Source organism: Remersonia thermophila, chromosome 2 (assembly GCF_042764415.1).
Source record: "Remersonia thermophila strain ATCC 22073 chromosome 2, whole genome shotgun sequence".
Classification (NCBI taxonomy): Eukaryota; Fungi; Ascomycota; class Sordariomycetes; order Sordariales; family Chaetomiaceae; genus Remersonia; species Remersonia thermophila.
In genome coordinates, this window is record NC_092218.1 from 448,469 (window position 1) to 461,079 (window position 12,611).

General features: G+C 58.6%; 3 protein-coding genes across 3 annotated transcripts; 1 reads left to right on the forward strand and 2 right to left on the reverse strand.

The window, feature by feature from the left end:
* Positions 1–1,159: 1,159 nt before the first annotated feature.
* VTJ83DRAFT_1578 (uncharacterized protein) lies at positions 1,160–1,767 on the reverse strand (the record flags this gene model as incomplete). Its single annotated transcript, XM_071007752.1, has 3 exons — positions 1,160–1,290; positions 1,410–1,481; positions 1,551–1,767. 3 exons carry the CDS (start codon positions 1,765–1,767, stop codon positions 1,160–1,162), a joined length of 420 nt encoding a protein of 139 aa, XP_070868118.1.
* Positions 1,768–6,202: 4,435 nt separating this feature from the next.
* VTJ83DRAFT_1579 (uncharacterized protein) lies at positions 6,203–9,779 on the forward strand (the record flags this gene model as incomplete). Its single annotated transcript, XM_071007753.1, has 3 exons — positions 6,203–7,850; positions 7,913–8,295; positions 8,349–9,779. 3 exons carry the CDS (start codon positions 6,203–6,205, stop codon positions 9,777–9,779), a joined length of 3,462 nt encoding a protein of 1,153 aa, XP_070868119.1.
* Positions 9,780–12,057: 2,278 nt separating this feature from the next.
* Positions 12,058–12,329, reverse strand: VTJ83DRAFT_1580 (uncharacterized protein; the record flags this gene model as incomplete). Its single annotated transcript, XM_071007755.1, has 2 exons — positions 12,058–12,162; positions 12,300–12,329. 2 exons carry the CDS (start codon positions 12,327–12,329, stop codon positions 12,058–12,060), a joined length of 135 nt encoding a protein of 44 aa, XP_070868120.1.
* Between the last annotated feature and the right edge of the window lie 282 nt (positions 12,330–12,611).

Consider the following 12,611-nt stretch of genomic DNA (forward strand, 5'->3'; position numbering starts at 1 on the left):
GAAAAGAGGATCTGGGCAGAACCCGCGGGGCTTGAGGATGGCGGGAAAGCCATGATGATACGGGCGACTTGACGGGCCCATTGTTTCTTTGGAAGGATGATGGGAAACGGATGGAAAGCGTGGGAGCGTCAACCCCCTTTTGGCGGGAATTGGTGCGGGAACCCGACGCAGAAAGCCGTCGTTGCAAAGGAGACAGGGGACGTAGGAGAGATATGGCTGGTTGATTATGGAGAGCCGAATGTGGGGAGGAGAAGAAGGGTATAGGGGTGAGCGCGGCGGAGCAGCGAAGTCAGTACTTTTAGTTTAGCATATGATTATGACATGTGATTACAACGTATGAGCACAGCGTAGGATAGAAGAAAATAAGAAAAAAAAAAAAACATATACGCATACACACACACACATACATACATGCAAAAGCGATGGGCGAATGCTACCAATGTTAAGGTTTCAGAGTTGTGAGGGGTTGAGAGGGACTCATCCCTCTTGCCTCTTGTACGCATGACAGAAAGTGGACCGGGATGTCTGCTGCTTGATCTCGCCTGCCCATACGATTCGACTGCTTGTTGTTTTTCTTTCTCGTCATGTACGGCGTATCTAGCCCTCTTGTCCGTTTCCCATCCCATTCCTGCCTAGGCCTAGAGAGGTGCCGTATCGATTTCCTCATTCCACATTGAGAAGCAACACAAGCCCGGCAGCCCAACCGGCGAACCCCCTTTGGGCCCGCCCGCTCGCCCGGGCCATCACGCAACCACGCATTTCGCTCCCTCCCCCCCGAGGCAGGTATCCATGACCACCGCGTCTATCCTCCAACCACCCTTTAAGCTAGGTTACCTCAAGCGGTTCAGCTCGACACCCAGACGCAACCCCTCCCAAGCACGCTCACTTCGTCGAATTCAACACCCCACCCCCCCCCCCCCCCACCGCTCCCAGCAGCGCAAGCCTCCACATCAGCTCGTACGTAGCTCGTCCTGCAAGGCCCAAAAGTAAGGAAAGCCTGCCGGGCCCGCGTGGCAGCCGCCTCGGTTCTAGCCCCACCGACCAGCTTCATCGGCAGCGTCACCGGCAGCATCTTCGGGATTCAGCCTGAGCCTCGGCCTGAGGATGCCATGCCATGCGGCCTGCGGCTCGCCGTTCGGCCGGCGAGAGAAGCCTCTCCTTACTCCTCCTGGGCCTGCAGGAACGGGTTGGCTATGACCTCGCTGCCGTCGACGGGGCTGAGCATGACGAGGAGGGTGCCGCGGACGACCACCAGGCCGAGCGGGCGGGTGACTTCGTTGCCTTCGTCGTCTGTGTTTTTTATTATTTGGCTCGGGTTAGTACGTGCTGGCATCGCTGTTTGGGGAGGGTGAAGGTGACGGTGACGATGACGATGACGATGGAGAAGCCGGACGTCGGGCTGGACTCACCGCGGAGGGTCTCCTCAACGTCGTCCAGGACCAGGTTCATCAGGGCGTCGTAGCCTTTGAGGACGCCGGTGACTGTGTCGTTGGTCAGCCTTGGGTCTTTGGCGACGTCGAAAGGGGCCTGTTTGGGAGGGTATGACGGACCTTCGCGCCCGCCGTTGAACTTGGCGGTGACGCGCTTGTCCATGTACTTTTTCAAATCCAGAATGTTTTCCTTTTTGGGCTTCTCCTGGCCCTGGCCCTGCCCGCCGGAGCCGTGTTGTTGTTGGCTGCTGTGCTGATGTTGGTGCCCGCCACGACCGCCGCCAGGCCCGCCGCGTCCTCCCCTGCCACGGCCGCGGTGTCCTCCCCGGTCCGCCATGATTGGCCTTGTTGTTTCTGATCGGTCAAGTAGATCGCCGCAAATCGGTCAGCTGCCACCGGGGGGGCAGGAAGGGGTGGTCGAGGTCTGGGAAGTTTGTCGGACTCGTTCGTTGTGATTGGGCGGATGGCCGCGTTGCACTGGGAAGGGGAGCAAAACCCGTTGTCGGCGAGGATGCGTATGTCGAGGTACCTAGGTAGGAAACGGATGGAAAGGGAGGAGGATCGATGTATCTCCCGTCGAGTCTGGGAGAACGGGGATCGTCTGTCGTTGGGTTGGCGAAACCTGAGCTGATGATGGGAGCTCTTCGTCGTGGTCGTGGTCGTGGTCGTGGTCGTGGTCGTGGTCGTGGTAGTGGTGGTGGTGGGGCTTTTTTGTTGCGGGCGGTTGAACCTGACCTAGCAGCTGCAGTTTCCAGGCCCCACGATTATTGTGGAGACCGTGGGTTGACGGGACTTCCGTTCCCGGACCATGTCTTGGCATACCGGGAAATGTGGGGCCTGGCGAGAGAGCCTTTGCGCCAAGCCTCAGGTTCCAGGGTTCCTTTCCAGGCGCGTGGATGCAGGGGACAAAAGACCCACCCCCGGGCCAAGGCGAACAACAGGTGGTGGTCTGTGCTTCATGAACAACAACCTCAACCATCGGCTCCTTGCTCGATGCGCAGCGCGAGGAGACGTCGCCACGGCCTTGGTGTGTGAAAGGACGTCTGGGGAGCCTCAAGGAGAATAGATAGAGCTTGAATGTGGTGGAGTTTGCCGGTCTGGGGGCTGCATGGCAAGCCACGGTGTGTCGCAACCCCGGCGTGACGCCGGCAAGCGACGACGAGAACGGGGCTGGGGTTGCTGGAAGGCTGACCTTGGGACCGTCACCATGCTTGCGGGTGTATGCTCGATGGTTTTCTTGAGTTGCCGGGAGAAAAAGAGCGCCATTTCTGGTTAACGATGCGGTTTTTGTCATCCTCCTCCTTCTTGGGCGAGGAGGTGAGCCCTCGGTTTGGCTACCCTCGCGGTCTTTCTTGCGAGAGGGTGCATAATGCTAAGCCCCTTGGACGATGAACACACCCGCTTGCATTGTGAAGTGCCACGGCCGCCCTTGTGGGGATTCCACGTCGAGTCTCAACGTTTGCGCCGCTCGGCATTGGAGAGACCGTGCTGCGATGGCCATTGTGCCGACAGCCCGACATGGGAGCCAACCCTCCATCATCGGTGGCCATCATGAGAATCCTTCGATCAGAATCTTTGTAAACTCGGAGGATTGGAAGACGGGGGCTGACAGAGCTGGTTGGAGTTATGAAAACGTCCGAGTGTTTGACTGGCTCGGGTCGCTTGCTTGTGCTGGATTGCCTGGAACCTTGGTTCTTTGTTCACCTCCAGCTGTGCGGATCGCGTCTCTAGCCTTCCAACATGGAAGCGAAAAGTACGGCAATCAGTAAAGTCAAGCGGTATGTCTTATACTAGCGAGTGACGTTCAGGGGTTGCGGCATTGGGGACCACTTGGACGCTCAATCTGCGCCGCGCCACGACATGATGGCGACATGCGAATGCAAGATGTATTGCTATCAGCTGTTTTCGCCCGTAGTGTGGTAAACGGAGTCATCAAACTGAGTTGTTTGCCGGTAAGCATCCGTCATGTTGGGTGCCAGCTGCGTATAAACGCCCCTCTCATCACTCCGGGCCTTTCGCACCATCGTGAAGCGGATGATTTCCAGGCATGTATATACGGCTTTCTATGCGAAACTCACTTATGGAACAGCATCCAAACCGAAGGAAACATGGTCAAAAGTCACACTTTGCCCAATGCCGGTTCATGGCGAAGTGCCTGGATTCGTGGGCAGGAGACTGCTCGATTCTTCTGCCCCTTCGCTGCCGATAAATACTATCAAACAATAAAAATAAAAACGCTCTTGGAAGAATTTTCTGGCACTTCTTGAACATATTTTCATGGTCCACAGGCTGTTGTTACTCTCATGACGTGGGCGGCTCGGAAGGTATCCCGGCAAGCTCGCCGATCGTGGGGATCGCCTCGTCAACGACGCAACAAGGACAGCGACCGCTCACAACGCTGAGGACTCCGAGAGGATCGAGCACAGGGACGATTGTCGTCGCTGCCATTTGAGAAATGTCACCAAACATGGGTTGGAGCATCGATGTAGCATCTCGCTGTGTTGGTGAAGGATTGACCCCGCAGTGTTGGTGCCGCCATGCCCGATTCCGGGAGCGTGGCCAACGGAAATGAGAAGAGGCATCTCTCTCCTGACAGAACATGCGGGACGAGCATCGCTTGCCCCGGTGCAACTTGCAGCACGGCGTGTTATGAACTCTTCCAACGGGGGCAGTTCCAGTCGGTTGCTGTTGTCAGGACTCCGCGGTGAAGGGGGCTCACGAGACACCTTCTTAACCGCAGATAGGCGAGCAAGAAGCAGACATACATTGTCCACTAGGCAATCCGTGCAGAGTTCTGGTTGGGATATTCCAAGGGGCGCCAGACCGGTTCGCCCTGCGGCACGGCATACATCGCCGTCGTCGCCTCGAGCCGGATGCTGGTGGGTGTCGAACTGACCCGAGCTCCGTCTTCTCGGGGCGAGAAGACCGGAGTTCAAGCGCACAGTTAGCACGGCCAGGAGAAAGGAGGAAGTTGTCAGGCTCGATTCCGCTGGCCACTTTCGGGAGAAAAAAAAAAAAAAAAAGAAGAACATCGCGATGTCTTGACGAATGCCCGTCCTCCGTCCAACGACATCGTAAGCCGGGCCCTATTCCAGAAGAAGCGCCGTGGAGGATGCTGTCTGGGTCGCCAAACTCAGGACCAGCCTTTTTCGGCCCTGGTCGCCTTCGCGGTGTCCATTTGCTCTCCACCACGCCGGGCTCAACATCATTGGGTCTCGGACAAAAGAGCACGTTGGCGATTTTGAACTTTTGGCACACCCGCCATTCGGATTGGCATGCGGCGGGTACGCATCTCCCAACAGGGGTTTTTTTTTTTTTTTTTTATAAAAACGAAGAGCTCTCACGCATGGCCAACCTGGAGGTCCGAACCGAGACTGCTTTCCATCGTATACCACGAGGGCACGACAGCGCTGCAAGATGCCGTCCGCCAACGGCGGCGCTTGGTTACATGGTCGTGATGGAGCGCCATCCGCAACACGGGCGTCCTCGAGGGGGCGAGATGGCGAGGTCCGCGGCTCAACGGGCTCGTCATAAAAGTCACGATGCCCGGGTCGGCGGACAAGCAGAGGCACCGGCGCACTCAGACAGTGTCGGATTCTGAGTCGGGGTCTCATCCCCCTGCCGCTGCGAGGTTCGGATCAATAAAGAACTGGGATAGACGAAGCGTAGAGTGGTTTGGTCATCCATGCCGTCACTCCGTCCCTCTGTCACTCCGTCGGCCCCCCTTACCCCCCTCCCAGCCTCTCCCATCACTCCCTTTGCTTCGCTTTAAATACACTTTGGCCCCCTGCCTTTTCTTCCCGCTCCATCCGCCTCTTCTCCATTTCCTCGCCCTGCGCATCCACATCACACCCGGATGTAATGCGGTTCCCTCCCACCACCCACAGACATCCAACACAGACCCCCCCCCCTCCTGACCACCATACCACCACCACCACCACCACCCACACCACAGCGTCGTCAGCTTGGGGATTGTCTGCATCGGGGGGCAGGCCTCTGGGGATTTCTTCAGACCTGAATCATCCAACCCATTGACCTTCTATTGACGGTTTTCCCCCCTACATAATAATTGCCGCCACCCTGACGCAGCTTCGTCAATTGACCTCTTACTTACCTACCTACAATAGCTTCCGGTTTTTCTTCTTCTCATTCTTCCTTTTTTTTTTCTTCCCCTTGCCCATTTCCTCTCGATTTGCTCAACACACCACCATAGCCTCGTCTCCTCCATCTGAACCTCTCCCCCCTTTTCTTGTTCTCTCTCTCTCTCTCCCTCTCTCTCTCTCTCTCTCATCAACCTAGCCGTCCGACATCGTGTGCTCTCTTCTCTTCTTCGCATCCCCCCCCCTGTGCAACCACGACGCCGACTCTTCCTCTGGAGTTTTTTTTGTTTCGTTGCATCCGCTTCATTAAAAACCGCGCCGCGTCCTTTACGGGCCATCAGCTCCGCCCTTCTGCACGACACCACCCCCAGCTCAGCCGGCCTACCCCTGTTTTTTTCGTGCCGCCGACCTGTCCACTCAGACACCCGATCCGACGCGTTTGTGCATTCCCGCATCCGCGCCGCGACGGCGATCATCTTGCACGTCCCTACCACCACCACTACCACCACCACCACCACCCCCCATTCTCACCCCCCCTCCTTTTTTTCCTCACGCCTCAACTCGCATCCCGGACACATCCGGATCCCCAGAGCCTCCCAACTTTACGCGCCGCAAGCATTGTCACGACGTGCACAGACTTAGAATCTACTTTGCCTGCACGCCTGCACCGCAATGGCCTCGATAGAGGCGACGTCGGCAGTGGCCGACATCGACTCGATGCTGTGCGCCGGCGCCAGCTTCGCCAGTGTCGCCCCGACCGACGCGTCTTCGTCGACGTCTTCCTCCGCCGCATCCTCCAACGGCATGTCGCTCAGCTCAACGCCTCCGACCAGCCACTCTCCTGATAGCATGTCGCTTGCCTCGGAGCCGGATTTGCCCGCCAAACCCGATACCATCACGGCCGCCACCATCGAGGCCGCCACCATCGAGGCCGCCGTTGCCCGTCCCGAGTCTCCCATCCCGGATCAGCAGAGCGAGCCCAGCCGCCAGACCTCCATAGGCGAGGATGCCATTGTCGTCGCAGAACCCACTTCGCCTCTTCCAGAGCCGCCCGCCGCCGCCGCCGCCGCCTCCGCCCGTCCAAGACGCGCCCGGGCTAGCCTTCCCGTCTACAACATTGCGAAGCTTGCCGGCACGGACGTGCACGGCCGTCGTCGCTCCAAGGGAGATGTCGTCCAGGAGAAGCGCCGCCGAACCATTGGGACCAGCACTCTGCCCTCCGAATCCACGGCCTCCGCCGCCTCCGAACCCGGGCCCGGGCCCGCCTCCGCCTCAACGCCGGACTCGCCAGCGGCTGCGCCGGAGCCGAGCAAACCGGGCAGGCCAGGCAGGCCAGCCACGTCGGTCCAACCCAGCCGGGCCGGCCCCCGGAAGCCCAAGGAGGACGCGACCGCCACTCGCAGGGCTTCCGCCGGCCCCCTACACACCCCGAAAACCGGTCGCATCACCAAGAAGACGCCGGCCAGCGCCCCCCCGGCTCACCTGACGCGTCGTGCGACGCGTCTCTCGGGTCTTCCCGTCGAAAACCTGACCGTGAAGCTGGCCACGCTCGCCCAGAAGAAAGGCAAAAAGCCCACCGATAAGGTCCTGGGCCGTCTGCCGCGCGAGCTGCTTCGCCTGCGGGACACCAACGAGTTCGCCGGTATCGACACCCGGCCCGTCAAGTACACCGTTTGGAGCAACGGCAAGTATGTCGACGTGGACCCGACCAAGGAGGAGATTCCGGCCTCGATCGAGCCGCCACGGAAGAGGGCCAAGGTGGCCGAGAAGGCTGCCCCGGCAGAAAGCGGCGGCAGCAGCAGCACCACCGCCACCACCACCGCCACCACCACCACTACCACTACCGACAGCGGTAGCGCCAGCGTCAGTGCCAGCGTCAAGACAAGCGTCAAGACCAACGTCAAGACCAACGTCAAGATCAGCGTCAAGACCAGCGTTAAGACCAGCGTCAAGACCGGCGCCAAGACCAGCGTCAAGACCGGCGCGGCCGAGAAGCCCGAGGCCGAAGAGCAGCCGCAAGAGCAGGCGGCCTCGACCCCAAAGAAGCCGCGCGTGAAGAAATGGCTCGAGAAGGGCCTCTATGCCGGCCAGGAGGCGCCGCTCGACATCTTCAAGGGCCTGACGGCGCAGGAGAAGAAGAAGCTTGCTGCTCTCCCGGAGCTCTTGCCCAAGGGCAAGTCGAATCGCACGTTCCCGATGCCGATGTATAACGGACTTCGCATCTTGATCAACGGCCGCGATTTCAAGCTCCCCTACGATGTCTGCAACCCGCTGCCGCCGGGCCAGCCGAAGCCTGCGGCCTATCGCACCATGACCAAGAGTGAGTTGCTCCGTAGTTTTTTTACGGCTGACGTTGTCCCAGACTTGCTGACCACCTCTCAGATCGCTTCGTCGGCAACGCGGCCTCCATCTGGAAGAAGATGCCGCACTTTTACGACTCGGCCTCCAAGTGCGTGTGCACGCCCGAGGACGGCTGCGGCGAGGACTGCCAGAACCGCATCATGCTGTACGAGTGTGACGAGACCAACTGCAACCTGGGCCCGGAGCGCTGCCGGAACCGCGCGTTTCAGGACCTGGCCGAGCGCACCAAGAAGGGCGGTCGCTACCGCATCGGCGTCGAGGTCTTCAAGACCGGAGACCGCGGCTACGGAGTGCGCGCCAACCGGTGCTTCGAGGCCAATCAAATCATCATGGAGTACACGGGTGAGATCATCACCGTCGAGGAGTGCGAGCGTCGCATGAACGAGGAGTACAAGGACAACGAGGTAAGCAGCCTCGTCCCTCGATTCGTCGGCCTCCGGAAGCTAACCGCCTCCAGTGCTACTACCTCATGTCCTTTGACCAAAACATGATTATCGACGCCACCACCGGCTCCATCGCGCGTTTTGTCAACCACTCGTGCTCGCCCAACTGCAGGATGATCAAGTGGATCGTTGGCGGCCAGCCTCGCATGGCCCTCTTTGCTGGAGATCGCCCCGTCATGACGGGCGAGGAGCTCACGTACGACTACAACTTTGACCCTTTCTCGGCTAAGAATGTGCAGAAGTGTCTCTGTGGTAGCTCAAACTGCCGCGGCGTGCTCGGGCCGAAGCCCAGGGAGGCGAAGCCCAAGAAGACCAAGGAGGAGCAGGCGACGACAAAGGGGAAGGGGAAGCGGGGCAAGGCTGGCAAGGCTGGCAAGGCTGGCAAGGCTGGCAAGCGGATCAAGGCGGCAAATGCGGGGGCGGTGAAGAAGGGCAGCAACGGCGCCGCGAGGTCGCAGGTCAAGGCGGGGACGAAGATCGCAACCAAGAAGGCCGCGGCCAAGAAACCGGCGGCCAAGGCTGCGTTGAAGGCGGCGAAGCCCGCGACAAAGACGGCGGCTAAGCCGGCAGCCAAGCGTAAGCTCAAGGACGCGTTCGAGTTTGACGGCGACGACGAGGCCGACAGCGCCCCGGCCAAGAAGCGCAAGATCAAGGTTGCGACGAGCGCAAAGAAGACCGGCGCCTCGGCAGGCCCCAAGACGACCAAGGGCTCCGTCATCGCCGTCAAGGTGCCCAAGGCGGCTGCGGGCGGCGTCAAGAAGAGCATTTCGGCCACGGCGGCTAACAAGAAGAAGCCTGCCGCCCTTGTGTCTACCAAGGGCCAAAAGGTCATCAAGATTGCCGCCAAGGGCACAGCAGCCAAGATGATCAAAGCCGGCAAGATCACCAAGGTCACGGGCGGCAAGGCTGCCACGGCTGCTAAGAAAGCCACGGCCAAGCTCACCACCACCACCACTGCCGCCGCCGCCGCCGCCAAGGCTCTCGCAAAGAAGCCCACCGCCAAAGCCACCACCACCTCCTCCACAGCGACGAAGAAGACGACGAAGAGCTCCATCGCCACCCCGCCGAGGCTGAAGCAAACAAAGATCGTCTTCCCCTCGCGCAGCCCAAGCCTGACCATCGTCGCCGCCGGCGTGGCCGCCTCCCCGTCCTCTCAGCCGGCCAAGAAAACCCCCGGCGGCGGCGCCGCCGCCACCCCGGGAAGCATCCCGCGGTTGACCCTCGCCACCAAGACGTCGTCGAGGAAGGTGACGCCCTCGCGCAAGGCGCTGGAGGCTGCCCAGGCTGCGACGGCAGGGCCGTCGGGAACAGCCGCGTCGCCTGCGGCGAAGAAGGCGACGCCCAAGATCAAGGTCGTGCCGTCGGCCGGATCGACGACGAGTGCCGCCGGCAGGGCGGCCGAGGGGGGGGAGGTGGCGGATGGGATCGTCGCGGTGGCCGCTTGAAAAAGGAGGGAAAAAAACCGGGGGGGTGGGGTTGTTGCCGCCTCTGAGGTTGGATTGGTGTAACGAGGAATACGTTCGTTTAGGTATACCGACAAAGGCAGGGAGGGGTTGGGACTGGACCTGTACCGGGTGGGTGGGTGGATAATGGGCTCAACGAGAGGCAGATGGATAGATGGATAGAATGGATGGGTAGGACGAGGACGCTTTGAGGGGGGGGTGGGGGGGGCCGGGGGGGCTGGGCTTCGGTTGGATTGGGTTTTTGGGACATGGTTTCTACATGAACGCGCATGGACGGAGGAAGAGAGAAGAAGGGGAGAGAATAGGAGTTTTGGGGTTTGGGGGGTCTGGTCTCTTCTGGCGTTGTGCCGGCTGGCTGGCTGGCAGGCAGGCAGGCAGGCTGGAGTGGACTTTGCATCTCTGTTTCTTGTTTTCTTCCTCTACGTCCATGTAATTCTCTTATTCGATTCTCTTCATTTTTTTCACGCTCTCTTTTCTTCTGGGTCTCTCTGTCGTCGTTTTCACCCCCTTCACACCCCCCCCCCCCCCAACCTTTCGCCTCAACTCCCCTGAGCCAGGAAGAGCAGCAGGGGAGTAGAAGGCCGTTTCAACATGACAGGCCAGAGACGGAAGGGGGATATGGTACAAGGTTGAACATGTTTGGTAAGGAGCAGAGAGATTGAATCGAGCATGACACTTGACGCTTGTTCTTCTGTGTCCTCGAGGAGGGCCGAAGCGTGTTTTGGAGGGTGAGGCATGGGAAGGGAAAGCCCGAGGGTGGTGGTGTGTGTGGGGGGGGGTGTACAACAGATAATAGATGGATGGGCGGATGCATGATGGATGGGAGTTCTTCGGGGTTACCCCTTGCCTCGTAATGGTAGTGATCAGAGGGGGTTGTTGTACAGCATAGCAGGACGCAAAAAAAATCCCATGGTCTCGGTGAGTTGGTTGCTTGAGCCTCAAAAGGGCAGAAAAAAACTGGGTTGTGACTGGCCACATGTTGACCTCGGTGATCAAGCTTGGTTGGTGGGCGAGGCTGAGGTTTAACTACGTAGCACATGGCTGCAGCCGGCCGATTGGTCTGGTCAAAAGAGATGAGAAGAGCATGGCATCCCACCATGGATGACAGGCACCTTGAGCAAAGAGGCAGGCTGACGGGACTAGCAAAAGGGAACACCCGACATTAGTTTGTTTTTTTTTTCTTTTTTTTTCTTTTTTTTTTTTTTTGGTGAGAACGCCATGCGTTGCTCTGCCCAAGATGGGGGGAGGGGGGGGGGTGCCACCCTTCGTCCTCCTGGGATCGGCTCTCAGGCCTGAGGAGGAAGCGGAAAATCATAAGAACGCATAGGACACAGGCAACGGGCATGGCCGTATGATGCTGGCGAACCTTGGGTTGCAAACAAGATGAGAAGTTGAAATTCTAAACGTTGAAAAGAGGGCATGAACCGGTTCCCCCTGTAACTCTAATATGGCCTAGTCCTTGATATCCCATCAAACTCCCTGGCCATGCGTCCCATCCCCCGTGCGGTGTAACTACCCGATGCTGCAGCCGCCCGCGAGGCCGCTCGCGAGGACCGAGCCCAACACGCAGCCGTGATGGGGGGGGGGGGGGGTGCCCCATTCTATCCGTTCCTCAAGCGTAACGTATCCCCCTCCAACACCTCTATTCCAGGAAAAGCGAGTGACAAAAGGAAAAAGCTCAAGAGAGAAAGCAGAGAGTATTACAGCAAAAGGAAAAAAACAGCAAAGGCCAAGAAAACAACAAAACCGCATGTTCCCAGCCAGGAGTCCTCCTAGCTCATCTCCATGTATCAAGGTTGCCCAACCCAGTCTTGTGCGTCTAAGACAACGAAAACAAAAACGAAAAAAAAAGGAAAAAGAAAAAAAAAAAACAAGAGCAACGAAGGCGCGGAACGATGGAAATGTAGTAAAGGACAAAAAGTACAACAAAGAGGTAGTACAGGAACGAAAGTAGTAGCTAATACAAGCAACGACATCAACAAGAGAAAAGCAAGGCAAGAAAGAAAAGAGAAAAAGGAAACCCCCTCAAAAAGAAAAAAAAAAAAGACAAGAAGAACAAAGCATGATGGTGACCGAGAGACGTTGTTCGCTGCGTCTTGCGAGATGGCGAGCGAGCGGTCGTACGAAGCAAGGTGACCGAGCGATGGATCGTGGAGAGTGACGGGATGACGGGAAAGAAAAAGCTGGCGAGTCCCGGCATCGCTCAGGTCGGTAGGTCAAACGGTCTTCGGTCCATTTGGAATTGGCATGGAGGCTTGGCTCAGATGTAAATCGTTTCCTTGCGGCAGTGGTCGCAGCGAGCGTGGCCGCAATCATGGCAGTAATCATCGATCACCCGGCTCCAGAAGCCCTTGCTGCAGTTGTGCTGTGATGGTGTTTCACGCGTCAGTCTTCTGGTGATTCCTTCTTAAGAGGCCCGGCCTGCTTGCGGCGCGGAGGCGCCCGAGCTCCCATCCAGGAGAAAAGGAACGAGCGAGGCCAAGGAATGTATGGGACACATACGCAGTACCACACGACGGTCTTCTTCGGCATGATGGGCTTTTGTTGATGAGGTGCGGGGTGTGGATCGGGGGTTATGTTTGGATTGAGATGAGAGCAGCGGAGAGCTTGGAGCACTAGAAGGAAGCAGGAGAAGCTTTATAGGACGTCGACCCAGTTCATTCAGTGGTGATGATGAGATGCATGGAAAGCTCTACGTTGAGGAGAGCCCGATGTGATATATACTCGAAGCATCGGTCTATACAGGATGGCCCTCGGCGAGGCTTTCTTAACATCTGGGCCCCAGCAACGAGAAAGTGATTTCCTGGGTGCGGC